Raw genomic sequence first — 15,800 nt, forward strand, 5'->3', positions numbered from 1 at the left:
AGGGAGATAATTCAGGTTTGGATATGGCATATTCTTCCACCCATCCAGGTTGTGCTTGCCAGGGGTAACGAGGTCCTGATTTCCAATTTGTTAGGGAAGCTCTTGCTGGGGTTCCCATAGTGACCAGGTGTCTTTAATTACCTGTGCTAGTGCCAGAAGAGGTTGTGTTTCTGATTCCCTCTTCAGCTGTAACTACCCCACCACTTTCCCCAAGCACTAGGACAGCTATTTTTCTTCCTCTTCTGAAAGTAAGTTCAATTTTGGAGGTGGCTGGACTAAATAAAAGCATGAAATGCATAGGTAGTGACCTATTAGGCCATATTTATGTGATATCCCTTTTTTCTTCTCACCTCTAGAGGTCTCATCTTTAGAAAGGCAGATATTTGGTCTTACTTTTCCTTCATGTTGGCACTGTACCAGTCCTGCTCACAGCAGCAGTGAAAATAAAGCACCAAAGCTATGGCAGGTCAACAAGTGCAGAAGGAAGGTGGCTGCAAAGGTCTTGCATACATTTAAAAGAGCACATCACTTCGGTGAAGCACAAAATATATGATATTTGAAAGGTCAAGCAAGTTTTATTCTTAACATTCCCATCACCACTGCCAGGCAGCCCCTCCATTGCCCCCGCAGGAGCCCGGGTGTACAAGGGAAGAAGGGCTGTCAGCCTCCCAGCAAACACAGCGTTGACCCTTTGGAGATGCCAGGCCCCTCGGGCCAGCACCACCATGCCTAGCCAGTCTCGGGGAAGAAAGGCCGAGTCTGAGGGTGCTGGCAGTGGCTGTGCTGCGGGGCTGCAGCCTCTGGGCTCCGTGCCCTGGCGGCCTCGTGCCAGCTGGGGGAATTCAGGCCATGGAATCTGGGCCGCACAGGCAGTGAGGAAAGCGTCTGGAGAGAGCAGGAGGGGTGCATGTGGTCACCAGCCCTCAGGCAAGACACTGCAGCCACCCGGGCATGGGGATGGGGTAGAGGCAGGGCGGGCACAGGGAGAAATTTTGGCAGTCCCCAGTGTCCAGCTGTGGTGCCCGGTGAGGGTGCGCAGTCTGGGGCACAGGGGGCCCAAGGGCAGGATCCCCACAGAGGAAGTGGGACTGAGCAGAGAGGCAGCAAGGATGCAAAAGAGGAAAAATCCAAGGCTCAGAGCCTGCAGAACACAAGGTACACAGGGGTGTGGGGGCAGTAATGACATGCAGGGCAGAGGAAAGGACAGGGACGTGGGACAGGAGGACTGGTCATCACATCCCCAGGGAATGTCCTCACCATGTCACCACTGACACAGCTGCTGGCCAGACACCTCCTTGCAGGAACAGTGAGATTTCCCAGGCAGCCTCCAACAGCAAATCTTGCATTAACAAACCTAAAGAAGCTCAAGTCCAGCTCTTAATGCATCAATTAATCTTGTAAGCAGCAGAAAATGAAGGCCAGAAAATCTTTGGCCAGATGCTTACACGTTTGTTCTCTCCTAGTCCAGAAAAACTTGAAACAAGACCTGTTAAGACCCCTGTCAACCTTGTGCACCTTTAGCTGTATTGTCTTCATTTGTTAATTACCCCTAATTATTTTTAAATACTTATTTGTCTGTGATAAAAAGAAATATGTACCTCCACAAATCTGTACAGAGATCCTGATGACCCTTGCACCAGTTAGTTTTACGCTAAGCTGAATCCATGGCATCTGCATAGCTCCTGATCATGACACTTTTCTGAGTTACACAAATGTGATTTGGTGAATTTAATTCAAATGACTTCTGATTTTTAACAAGATAAGCGAGAGAAGAATCATGTCTATACAGATAAGCTGTTTTTAGAGTGAGCACTGAAGAGAATGAAATTATAAAAATGAATGAAGAATGATAAATGATAAATAATACTGTGGGCAATTTTATATGCACTGGATATTCCTCAGAATAAGAAAATTTACCAAGAAAAGAGACTTTTGACAGTCTCAAATCAAAACTTTTGTTTGCAGAGCATCATTATAGCAAGTAGAAGATTTGGCAATCTGTCATCTAGATTTCACCATTCTAGCTACCCAATTTTATCTATTAAAATAGGAAGTTACTAGAGGCCACACTTCCTATTTCAGAGACACATCCCCAGCAGTTATTCATAGGCTTAGGGAGACTGGTCAGCCATGTGGCAATCCAGGAGATGTTTCTCCTTCTCCCACCTATGCATAGGAACATACAGCACCGCTGCAAAAATCCAAATTCTCCTGGAAGCAGCTGTGCACACAAACATTGTTTAAGAGCTAAACCTGGGTAATTTTCAAATTACACTGCTGAGATATTCATGGCAGAGTGTGCAACAGCACTGGTGTCCTTTGTTTCATGCACTCACTGTCCCCCACAGCCAATAACTGGTACCGGTAAAACCCTAATTGCTGAGTATGGCCAAACACATAAATGTGCAGAAACCAAAGGCCAGCGTAGGACAAGAGACACATATTCCCTGTTCTGAAGTGGTCATAGACTATGAAATGTGTGAGACAGGAAACAGAGCAGAGATCAAGGATGAAACAATACTTCAATTCACCACAGTCCCAACTAAGAAAAGGCAGACAGGTAAGCTGGGAAGGGCTGCCCTCTTTGTCCCTAACCTGGGCACTGCACTCATTATTGGGAAGAATTTTAACGTGTGTTGCTGGGTTGATGTGAACTGATTTTCTGGCAAATACCCATAAAGGTTGTAAATAGAGATTTACAAATCCAGAAAAGCACAAGAATCACCCTCTTGTGTACGATAATTTAGTGGACTTGAGTCCTTTCTAAGTTTTTGGGAACCAAAGTGAATGTAGAGCCCTCACTGAAAGTATGAGGCTGATGCCATCAACATATCACACAAGATTTTACCAAGTCTTGCAACTCAAAGAGCTCTATAAATGTTAAAATACTTCAACCCTAGAAGAGTCAAAAATACGTAACAGAAAGTTAACAAACCTCCAAAGTCTTTCATTAAGCTCATGCTTAAATTCCATGATGAGCAGTGCCCAGCACAGCAATGCAGCTGGACTCCCAGGCTTTGCTCAGCACCATGCAGAGCTTATTTCAAGCAAAGAGCGAGAGATTGGTTACACAGCTGGACCTCAGACAGTCAGAGGGACTCCCAGTGGATCCATCACAAGAAATGCCAATGCCATGTGGCCTGAGCAGTTTTTGTATGTGTAAAATATCTATAAGTAAATACAAGATGAATTATTATGAGATGGGATTTGCATTTGTCCTTTCAAAAAGAATTGTCTTTTTAAAGAAATTCAAGGGTTGTGTGCCTCTTTGGTGTCTAACAAAGAAGAATACATCCCATTGCTGAGGGAAGGGATTTGCCAACTATTGCTACATAATATTACACAGAAAATTGCACTCATAAATCACCCTTGACACTGGAGTTTGAGGAAGAGGGATGGAAGTCAGAGACAACACATAAATGAAAAAGAGAGACACAATGAATTCTCAGAAATCTCAAGGCTGAGTTGCTTTTGAATGAAGAGCACATTTAACTGTTAATTTGAAATCTGATATTTCTCTGTCCACAAATTCTGCCCTTCTTGAGAGGTACTGCCTTATGGGGAAAGAGAAGATGACTTTATTGTTTATGCAAAATCAGACCTTCTTGAAAAACAATTGGAAAAACATGGATAGTGCCGGCCCTAATGCCAGGGAAGGGTAGTAGTTTTGTTGGGAATTTTGTTTTTCTCTGCAGATAGCAGTCCCCTAAACTGAGGGAAAATTAGTATTAACCAGTTTTTACAGAAATTTTGTAGTTCATTGCTTGAAACTCTAAAATGTTATCAAAGCATCACCATATTTACCATTCAATAATCTAAACCATTGAATAATGTATTCCAAATGAAATCTTCCAAAATTCAGCAACATATATCAGTAAGTAAATCACAGCTGTGAGACATTTTGATTTAAACCTGACAAGTCTGTCAATACTGCTGGGTTACTACCTTATTTTAAATCTCTCATGCATTAAAGTAAAATAAACCTTCCAAGCTCTCAGGGATTAAGGCATCTCCATGGAATTGTAAAATATTCTCTCCATGGAAATGAAATGAATGAAAGACAGAGGAAAACTGATAAACTCCACACCTAATTCAGCGCTCTAAAAATCTCCTCCTGTCTTTGTCCTTATCACATGCAGACAACACAGGGCACGGGGAAAGAGTGGCGCAATGTGATGAGTACTGGTGATAAAAATAACTGGTCATCATCTTTTATATGTAGAACAATCTCAAGTCCAAATTCATGGCAAGATGGAAGTGAAATGGCATAAAAGGCACATGGGAAAGCAGATCTGTCCTTAGTTACTTGACATTCTGCCAGCTTTGTTTTGACAGACCTTTCTAGCAAATGCCATACAAAGGCAAAACAAATGAAATAAATGTTCAAATTAAATTAATAGGAGGAACTGGTGTCATGTACAGACCACAAATAAGACATTGTGGACAACACATTTTAGGTACAAAATCCTTGAAATAAATTATTCTGCATCATGACACTTACTGGCTGGTTGCCTTCTTCACATGACAGATGCAACATAGAAAATCAACCAACCACAGACTGATCTGTAGAATAAATATCAATGTCATGCATGGGGATCTACAAACACCCTTTTCAGTCAGCTGATGCTGCTTTCTGCTCTCTGAACCTACCCATGTACTTCTCTGTTCTCAGGGAGAAAGAATCATAACTGGAACCTGTTGTTTGTGATCTCTCTGTCCCAATACAATATACAAAATAAGCTTCTAGGAGACCAAATTGCACCAGCAGTGATCACATATCACACCATTACAAATGGGGGTAAGAACAAAGTATTCTGCTCACAAACTAATTGCTAATGCAGCTCCTACATGCCAAAATAACCTCAAATGCACGAGGCTGTTTGCTTTTTCCACAGAAGCTACATGCATTTTTGTTACCTTGTGCATCTTATATCTGGTTTATAGGCTCAGATTCCAGACAGATTTACTTCAGATTAACTTCAAATCCATAAGTCAATAAAAAACCATGGTGAAAATTGGAACAGTCACACTCATTTCGTTGAGTGGTGTTGGACTGAGATCCATGTAGAGTCACATGCAAACTTTCTCATATGGAAACATGAATGGAGTCCAAAGTTAAGGACACCGCAGATTCAGATTATTGCCCATGTGTGTTCTACTCCCAGGAGATGGAAGAGAAGCCACAGCTGACTTCATAAGAGAGCTCTGTTCTGTTGCAAGGAGCCACCTCTGACAGGAAGTAGACCAGTCCACAGGAAAAGAAACACATCAAAAATTTAGGCTGAAGGACATCTCCTTGACAAGATAGCATTGCTGCCAGAGTGATAAACAGGATCTCTCCTGGTCTGTGGGATGCTAGCAAAAAGTCCAGGGTCAGCAGAGATAGAGCAGATTGTTTCCCTTAGACTGGTCTGTTATTGAAGAAAGCACAGCAGACCAGCTTATTTTCCTAAATGATTAACTTTGCTGCCTTTTCTGCTCAGCACATCAGATAAAAAAGTTTATTCAGTTAGCTTATTTATTTATATTCCTTTGCCAAAGATCTCACCAAACAAAGCCTATTTGATGATTTATTCTTTGCTAAAGGGGAAGCTTATTTACAATAATCATCTTATCATAAACGTCTTAAAAGGAGGATTTGAAACTGGAATTCATAATAACAAAGAAGTCTGACTTTTCCAGAGAGGTCATATTTGTTATCCATTTTGCAGTGTAGAAAAAAATAAGCCAGCTGAGCCCAGATGAAGCTGGATGTGGCATAACTGCTTTGAAGTTTTGTTTGTTTTCACTGGTTGACCCACATCCTGTTGGAAGGAATCACCTTCAGCTATTTGGAGCCATTCCAAAATATGAGGGGGAAAAGGATATAAAGGGTTCAGATGCTGGGTCCTACAGAGGGGATTCTGCAGCATAGAAGTTGCACCAGAGGGATCAGATCTAGTGCAAACAGTGGAGAGTCAAGAAATACAAAGAGGATTTCTGAGGGACACCTCTCCAGTGACCAGCAGATCAGACTGAGGAGGAGCTGAGAGCTCATCACACTCTGCCCGTCTTTGTAACAATCTCCAGCATTCTCAGGTAGCAGCAGTATCTGATTGCTCAGACATCAGACTCTGGCTGCTCTCATCTCCCTGATGAGATGTTTAAGATGGACATAAAAGTGTCTCAAATTTGCCTTATGCCATCCCTCCTGACCCCACACAACTATAGTGTTTTGGCAGACACTCAGCCAAAGTCTCAAGGGACAGAAGACAAACTTGCAGGGAGGAGATAGAGCAGATCAGCTCCATGTCTCTCATTTGGCACCAGCTCTGTGCTTTGCCCTTCTCTCACTGCTCCCCTGCTCTTGTAGAGCATTTCCTAAGGGTAATGGATGCTGAGAGAGACAACGTATTTTAAACAAGAATTTTGTTTATATTTTGTTATAAAATAAAGTGTTCCTGAAAGCTGTAAGCCAGTGCACATCTCGCTCAGCAGGTTTGAAGAGAAGGTTTAAGCATACACTGGACTGCCCTGACTCCCATTTTTTATGTTGGGAACATGTCTGAACTCATTAGCTCTTGATAATACACTCATTATTTTAACTATTCATAGCAGAAAATAGCATGAGAGACTGAACTCTTCCCTGAATTAATCTGGCTTTCAGCTGCCCTCCATGATCCATGGGAGGACTGTACTTCTGCACTCCCTCTGAGGTCAGGAATACAAGAGCAGAGTACTATACAAACAGCAATTTCAGCCCAGCTGTACTGAGCAGCACATGAACCTCAAAAACATGGCAGTAGTGAAAAAAAACTGTTCCCAAAGCTGGTCACACAGCAAATACCTCCCACAGAAACCAGGCTGGAGGCACCCAAAGGAAGGGCAGGCTGGGTTTGCATCTGTCTGATGCAATGTGCCTGTCTACTCTGCAAAAGCTGGGTGGTTGTGTGCAACATGAGAAGGGAATCTCAGAGAAATTTTGGACACAGAAGGATTTAGCCACATGAAGGGGAAAAGAAGTTCCCTCTGGCAACACAAGTGAGGAGTGGCTCTTCGATTCCTCTCAGCCATTCACACAGAGAATAATATTCAGAGGTGTTGAGTTTATTCCTCATCAGGTGTCTATTGCTATCAGAGAAGAAACTACACACCTTCAAGAATGTCATAACTGCTCAGGCACTTCTCAACAAAGCCCTGCTGGAGAAAAGCCATGCTGTTTCCAGAAATTAGGCTGAGACAAGATGAAAACATCAGTTCTGTGACTGAAGTTTCACAACACAAGACTGCTAAAACAAGCAATGTTTACTCCTATGGTCAGATCTTTTATATTTTAGATGCACAGGGACACCAAGCCACTTTCCCCCAAAACATCACATACATTATTTTTAAAATCCCATTGTTTTCAAAGGGATTAACCACACAGAGACTTTCGCTGTTTGAGGATGCACTTTACTGAGTTGAAGTCTCTTTTCAGCTCTCGTTCCCCTCACACCAGTGTAGCATTTGGCCACATTTGCAGTGAAGGGAGAGCAGCAAAATCAGGCTGATGTGCTTGGTACAGGGCGTTACCCAGCCCTGCCTGACAATGCTCAGGGTTATTCAGTGCAGGGGGTGCCTCAGGTCTCCTTGCAACCTCTCACCAACCACACGTGCCTTCCCCACATCCCAGCCCTGGCCATGAGTGTCCCTCTGAGCCCATTGTTTAATATACTAACAGGAATAGGATTAGAGAGCTGAAAACAGAGTTCCTGCAGGCTCAGCCAGGTCAGGACCGCATCTCCAGGCCTTTCATCCTCTGCCTGCTCCCCCAGGTGAGGGATGGGACTGGCAGTGCCCCAATGCGACTCATGGCAGGGCTGCTGCTGCCATGTGCTCACCGTGCCTGGCACAGGGACACAGCAGGGCCCTCGGATCCCAAGAGTGGATGGATGGTCTGCACTCAGCTGCAGAAGGGCCGGGCCCCTCACCCCAGAGAGCACCCCATGGCACAGTCCCTGCAGTGAGTGTGTGCTGGGGACACAGCAGGCCTGGCTGGTGTGGAGACCTTGTCTTCTTCTCGAGCTACCTGTGCCCCTCAACAACTTCGCTTCTCACCATGTCTTTGGAAGATGAACTGTGTTGCAGTTAGGAAGGATTGAGAGCCAGCTTTTTCCAAGTGCAAGATTTGTTACTGAACACTAGCTCTGATGTGGGACTGTGGCTTCTCAGCCGAGGGTTCAGCAGGATGTCACCTCTGGTGCCCACACAAGATGAACGCAGATTCCCAAAGCACCTCCCAGAGACAAGACATAAAGAGAGGATGAAGCTGTGGCAATGGTCTAATTTTTCTCAGCTGAAGTTAGGTTTACATCTGCAGGTTTTAATGGATGTAATTTGTATGGTTTTAGTCAACATGTGTTTTCTAGCTGTTGTTCTCAACTGTTGCCTCAGGCCTCGTATCTATGCCATACTGCAATTAGCCCAACCACATGGATAGGGTCACTGTCTCCATCATTTTGGACTGACTCTATCCAGAATTCACGTAAATGATGACATTTTCCTGTTAGCACATGTATCACAACTCTGAGCTGTAAAGGCAAGTTTCACACCACCCTAAGAAACAAGTAAGGATACATATGCATGCTTCTGGGGAAAAAACACTCAAGGACGTTTTCTTATTTCCAGATGGAAGATGATGAAAAAAATAACCAAACTTGGTGAGTGCACAAGTACTGGAGGTTAATGACAAGCCCAGAGACTTGTCCCTGGCTTGTCCAAGAGGAGCTGGAGGCTGTTAGCCCATTACTACGGGAAGACCACATACAATCACCCCTTTCTGCAACTGGATGATTTACAGAAAACAAACAAAAAAACCCCCAACCAACCAACCAACCAAAAACAAACAAACAAACAAAAAACCAACAAAAAAACCCAACAAAAAAACCCCAAAAATGTGTAGTATATTAACAGCGCGTGGTATTTGCTATACATCTGTATTTGCTCCCTCTACAGAACAAACCTCGTACAGCTGGGGAAAAGGATATGAAATAACCAGTGTCCCTTGTCCACACTCATATATATCCTCAGGATACGATCTGGTGTATTAAGACAGTAACCAACTTGTTCTTGCAGATTCAGAGTTAGGATACAAACACAAGATGGGTTTGTTCCCTCCAGGTCTTAAGGCAGCTCCATCTGGCAGGCAGTGCAGTGCCTCACAAATATCTCACAAGTGCATGCATAACATGCCATCAGAGTTCAATAAAATAAATTGGAAGGAGACAAAGCAATTTTTAGAATACAATTCACAGGATGCACAGGATGATTTACAGAAGCTAGGGGCTGCAAGCTGACAGGAAAATAGCTCCTCAAAAATTACTTATCTTTCAGGTCAGTCAATTGAGAAAAATATGGGTTGGTCAAGAATCGCTACAAAGGTGTGATTTGTATGCAGAAAGGCTGCTGCTCATTGCAGCATCTCTGTTGTAAAATATAGACCATGAATATGTATGTTCCCTAGAACAACAAGAGTTGCTTGTTTCCCTACTTTATATAGATTTGCAAGCCAATATTTTACCGACTGAAAAGGCCAAAAATTCTGAAGAATGAGTATTTCCCTTCCTCTGATTAACAAATCAATTACAACAACAATGCCTCTTTTCTGTTTAAGTTACCGAAAATGGTACAGGGTATAGCTTGCTCTTGACTTTTCTTTCTTAAGTGTTCTCAAAACTTTTCTAGAAGTCATCGTAAACAAAAGTTTCAATGTATTGGTACAGCAAAAACCTGTGCCAATGAAAAAACCTCATCTGACAGCCACCAGGTGCAAATTTGCAATCTCTGTTGTTCAGGCCTTCCATGCCTGAAGAATGAATGAACTGAAATCCTCAGTTCTCTTTTTAATAATTATTTTCTTGGACCACCATCATTGAAAGCCCATGGTAGCAGATACAGGACATCAGGAAAGGTATTCTGGATTTCTGAGGAGCATTTGGCATTTCTGTAATTCAAATGCAGAATGGTGTTACTAACCTGCATATCCACCATCCTTTACCCTGGAGCTGCACTGGTCTCACTTTTGAGAGATTACCTTGATAATACAAATCATTTTACCCTTTTCAGATTAACAGCTGGAATATCACCTTTTGGCATTATTTATAGTGCATCATATGCTCATGTCCTTTCAAATTTATAGACAACACTTCAGTTTGAAATGATATAAAACACAGGAACAGCTGCAATCTTCACTGGTTAACGTTTATTCTGTATTTTCTGAAATAAGCAAGAATTTAAGACGCTCATAAGCGATCAAATACAGCCACAAAAACCCCATACTGATCCTAAATAAGAAGCACTATGAGAAATACACAATATTTCATGAAACGATACTGTACATCAACAACCTTTAGGAAACAAACAACTCAAACCATATGCTTAATTTACTCACAATATAAAAAACTTCAACCTTTAAAGAAAAATATAGATTCAGTCCAATTGTAGGATCCAATCCCATACCCAGTGAAGTCAATGGAAGTTTTCTCATTGACTTCAATGTTTAAAGGATCATGCCCTTACTTTGCCTCAAGAGGCACTTTAATTATTATACAAGGCCTAGCCTGAATAACTATTACAAAAATGTCAAACATCAACTCAAGAGTATGTTTTAGCAACTTTCAGGAAATAATGGAGAAAGAGGTTATCTATCCATGCATGGAATAAGGCAAAAGCTAATTCATTCAGATTAGGAATAATAATTTTTACTAGTTTCTTTTTCACAACACAAACATTTTAGACTTTTTTAATTAATGGATATATTATATATCGTATTATGCTTCACATTTTTCCTACCTCTACTGAGAAAGCTGGCACTGACATGTCATAAAGAACTCCTCATTAATTATTGTTTTCTGTTCTGTAACAACCACAAGAAACTCATCTGGGTTTAGTAATAGTGTCTACCAAGAAAAAAGCACACACTATCATAAGCTTATAGTTTATAGAGCTCAAGGTACATTAAAATGTAAATCATGAAGTTCACAAATTCTGTTTTAAAATATTTTTCCAAACTAAAAGCTGCAGAAAATTGGTTCTTAAATATTCTACAGAAAATTCTGAAGCATCTAATGGTTTAAATTACTTCTGCTTTCTTCTTAAAAATATTTAAATTAGGTTAGTAGCCCATCCTTTTGAAAAATAATCCAAAAAAGATACACTAGATTACAAATCTTTTGTCTTAATCAGTGTAACCAAAGGTTTGTCATCTGGGCTGTAATCTTCATAAGCAATGGGGGTTGCATCATACATTGCAGGTCGGGATTTCTTGCCAAATCTGGAAATAAAAGAAAACTTTGGGTGACCAACAGAAATATGAATGAGTTCATAGCAACAATGCAGTGAGTTATGGCCTGTGATCAGAAACAAAGTCAGAGAGCTTATATAAACTCTATATAACAAAAGAAATCCCAGGAAAATTAGGCAAAAAATGGTCAGGTATTTTTTCTTTTTGCCCTGATGCAGAGAAAACAGTACAGAAAACACAGAAACAGAATTATTTACGTAGTCATCCACACTAAGGATTTTTATGCACTTATGGACTATATTAAGCCTATATTAATTTATGTTGTGCACACTGGAAAGTGAAATTCAGAAAATTCAGATTTTGAGGATAATATTTAGCCCAAATCAAAATTAACTTGATTTTCTTCCAAGACTTTTGTGCAGCTTCACGACTTCCAATTTCATTCTTGCCTGTTTTCAGTGATCTAGAATTGCTGACAAAAATGAAATGGCTGAAAGCATTATGATACATATGGTGAAAATTTCATTTTTCAAAGTACTTTAGCTGTGAATAAGGCCACACTAGATTCATTCCCATGCATGAATGTCTGTCTTCTTCTATAGATTATTTTAATAAATACAGACAGGTCACATTCGCTCATCACCATCACGATGGATAAACCTGATTTTCTACAAATGAGATAAAATTTCAAGAATAGAATGAAGGAGTCAAGTTATGGCATTTTACTACATCAGAGGCAGCACTGAATTCTGAATCACCCTTTCTCACCATCACTCTCAAGGGTTTAAAGGAAATAGAGCTTTGCAGAGATACAAATGATGGTGAACGTTCTCCAGAGATTTAAGTAAAAGTCTATCTGCCCTTTCTGACAGTAGAGAGCACATGGCTTGTTGCACACAGTGAAGCAGGACAAAATCTACTTTCTCATGTAGGTCAGGGTTGACATGTGCCCCTAATTAGAAAAGGCTGAGAAAAGAGCACAGCACATGTGCAAGTTGTTTATGGTCTGGTTGAGCCACTGAGCTGCTCAACCACATTGCTTTGATCAGGTGGTTCAGAACTCAGTTCCTGCTCATAACAGCAGAGATCTCACCAACCTCAGAGGTTTATGTCAAAGACAGAAGTGTTAAATGGGAGCTGTGTTCAATGGGTGTGTATCTGGGAGGACTGCACAACACTGCTATGCTATCTAATTGATGACATAAAGGAACACATAAAGCAATTATCAATACAATCTGCAAGAGGCAATGATTCAAGGGCTAATCAATAGTGAAAAGATGCAGGTCCCTGCTACAGACTGTGCTGGATCAATTAACTGCCTGATTACAGCAAAAGCACATCCAAGCAAGCGAATAAAGCTTTTTTTCCAGGGCAACCAAACACAAGATTATTCATCTAACAAAGAGTATACACTCTATGGAGAAATCTTGATCCTGGGAAGCACTGAGTGTGGAAAAAGACTGCAGGGACACGATGGATACTCATTTTAACACTAGCTTCAATGCCATACTGTGACCAATTATGTGCTTGGGTTGGTAAACAGTGTAGCAGTAGCACTGGGGAAGTTCTTCAGGCTCTACATTTAGCTTTGGCATATCCATTCATGTGTGATGATCGTGTTGTTCCAATGTGTACATCAGAAATACTTACCAGGGGCATAGGGATCATCACAAAATAAAGTACATGAAATAAGAATCAGAAAATATATTTTGCAATGAAACATTAAACAAGAGAGACCTGTGTAGCTTGAGAGAAACTGAGGGTTCCGTGACAATTCTGAAGACAGTACACATTCGTTGTAGGAATTCTTGGCAAAGGCAGCTCCATGTGTGTGTGACAGACACTGCAAATCATCTTCATATTTGGAATGGTCTTGCTCCTCCACTTCCTTAGAACAACATTTCAAGAAACGCCTAACTATAGAGAGTTATTAACCTCAACAACTCCACTCAAGGAGAAGACTTTTGAGAACCCTGGACAGCTGAACCTTGTGGAAATGGTATCTTCCAACTTCTGTGGACAGGCTGGAGTTCAGAGTTTCCCCAGAAACAAAAGAAAGAAATCACATGTTGCTACTCTCTTCAAAACCAGCAACTGGCAAAGGAGTCCACAAAAAAAGTTTAAACAAGAGACCAGAAGTTAAAAAAAAGTATAAAGCGTATTGAGATGAGGAAGGGATTCTTTTGGCTTTCACAGGAGGAGAATGAGAAGATTTATTTCCTCTGCATTATTCAGAGAAAAGGTCAGGTGTGCAAGTGGTATTACGCCTTGCTTAGAATAATTGAGCTGTAATCCTAGAGCTCCCAGAAAATTAACCCTGGCAGAGGATGTATATTAAGCAATTGGCCAGTGATGTAGAAACCAGAGGCATAGGCACATGTGATTACACTTTTACAAAGAGGCAGCTGACTGAAACCTATGCCAGGAAATGGTAAGAAATGAACTTGTGCTGATGCTCATCTGATTCAGAAAGCTTAGGACATTGCAGTCCCACAGAGCCAGCTCCAACACAGGAGTGGGGAGAATGTGCAGTGGAGAGAAGGTGACCCTGCTGTGACAGGATAACTTAATCAGAGTCTGATGAACTGGACTCTTCAACTAACACAGAGACAGGACAGGTCGGTGCGTGGAAATAAAAATTAAATGAACTACGCTGTAAGTAATGCATGAAGGCTACTGATATCTGGGCATACACAGAACTAACTGCAGTGCAGTCTGAACCAGATCATTCATGAACTCAGTGTAATGATTCTGTTTCAATAACAGATCTTGGTTCCATTTCAATGATGTCTTATGGCTGCCATAGCCAGTGGTCAAGTATTTCATTACACTGTTCTCTTCCAGCTTTAAAATGTATAAACTTTAACATAAAAGGAATGTTTCTTTACTGTCTACATAATGAATGCTGAAAAGAGGTGTGCTTCACCTGCTCAGAAAAGTATCTAGTTCTGATCTGCTAATCCTAGGAACATTCACTAGAAGTAGACATTTATTAGTAATGATCCTCGAGCACATTGGTTTTGTCTCACAGGAAGTACCTTGATTAGTAAAGATCAAATTAGAAAAATAATTATCTAGGAAAAAAAAATGCTGAAAAACATGAACAAGTAATTTAAAAATAATTTACTGAATAGGCAACAGGCATCCACACCCCCTGGACACCTGCTGACTTTACCAGAAACCTTACCTTTAAAGAAAATAATCTACTAACATTTCCCTAGGCCTCAATTTTCCAAAATTACTAGCAAGTTTTGGTATCTAACTGTGAAAGGGAATTACTTTCCGAAAATGCCAAACTTTCTGTTATTTGAAAGTAGATTTCTTAAATGCAGCAATTCTGAAAAATCAAACCTTTATATATGTAGGTTTAGGAATTTATGCAAAAATAACTATAAAAGTTGTGCTACTTTTTCTGGATTGAAATTACCAAAACAATGGTTTATATCTTTCTGAACCCAAAATATACACAATAATCTCCACAATAAACCTCCATGAATTACCTGACCTGGCAGCTCTATCTTGGATTTTTATAAGGCATCATATTCTTGGAGGCACCGAAAATTATTTGGAATGAAAACATTTCTTTTCATTTGCATTAAGTAGAAATACCTTTTCCAAGATAGGGAAACCCTTAATGGACAATAATGTAATTTCTAACTACATAATATGCATTTGACAAATCATCATTAATCTATCCCAGTCTAAGAACTTTTTTGAAGCTGGAACACTTTGAAGAGCTACTACCCAAGCTGTGCTGTGATTAACTGAGCCTGTGGGAACGCCTCACCCATTTCAGATAATTTTGATGACTTCAGCAGTGGTACAATTTAACCTATTTCACTGAAACAGAACTGGAGCATTCAGAAAATGAATTACCAGCAATCACCAACCAATATGCACACATTTCTCCATGTCAGTGCACAGAAACATGTCTCCCTCAGTTGTTTTAATGATAACACACATGAACACTCTGTTGGAATTTGAAGTGATCTTGACAAATTGAAGAATTGGGGAAAAAGGAACACTAAAAATGAAAGTTCTACCCTATTAAGAGAGATGTCAAACACAGAAGAAACCGTACTGGCTAGGGAACAAAATGACACAGAGTATCTTGGGAAGAGGAAAAGGTCTAACAGGTCACAAAAGTATGTCATTTTTCACTAGAAAGAAAAAAAAAAAAAGAAAAAAGAAAAAAAACAAGCAAGTTTCCTTTTCAGATGTATGAACAGGAATGCCATAAATAAGATGCAGGAGGTGATTACTCAGTTTATTTGGTGCACATAAATCTTCAGATAGAGGACTACTTCCAGCTTTAGGGGCCCCTCTTCAAAAAAAAAAAAAAAAAGAGAAAGACAATCTGGAGTGCGTCCCAGGAAGACAATAAAGAAGCTGACATGATCCGGGAGGAGATACTGAAAGAATGGGTTAGTTAAATCCAGGAAAGAAAACAGTTGTTTTGCTTTGTTTGTTTTTATCATAAAAAAGTAGCGGGGGAGGGCTCAGCATCTGATATACAAGTTATATGAACAGCCTGACGAGC

The 15,800-nt window shown here is 40.7% G+C and overlaps 1 protein-coding gene across 1 annotated transcript in view; it reads right to left on the reverse strand.

The window, feature by feature from the left end:
- Window positions 1–10,197: 10,197 nt before the first annotated feature.
- The window catches only part of DNER (delta/notch like EGF repeat containing), a 117,573-nt gene continuing 111,970 nt past the window's right edge, over window positions 10,198–15,800 (reverse strand). The window contains exon 13 of the mRNA XM_069024189.1: window positions 10,198–11,290. Within this exon, the coding sequence (XP_068880290.1) occupies window positions 11,179–11,290 (112 nt within the window). The 3' untranslated portion in view covers window positions 10,198–11,178. The remainder of the gene's footprint in view (window positions 11,291–15,800) is intronic.

The sequence above is a fragment of the Aphelocoma coerulescens genome, chromosome 9, assembly GCF_041296385.1.
Source record: "Aphelocoma coerulescens isolate FSJ_1873_10779 chromosome 9, UR_Acoe_1.0, whole genome shotgun sequence".
NCBI classification, from domain to species: domain Eukaryota; kingdom Metazoa; phylum Chordata; class Aves; order Passeriformes; family Corvidae; genus Aphelocoma; species Aphelocoma coerulescens.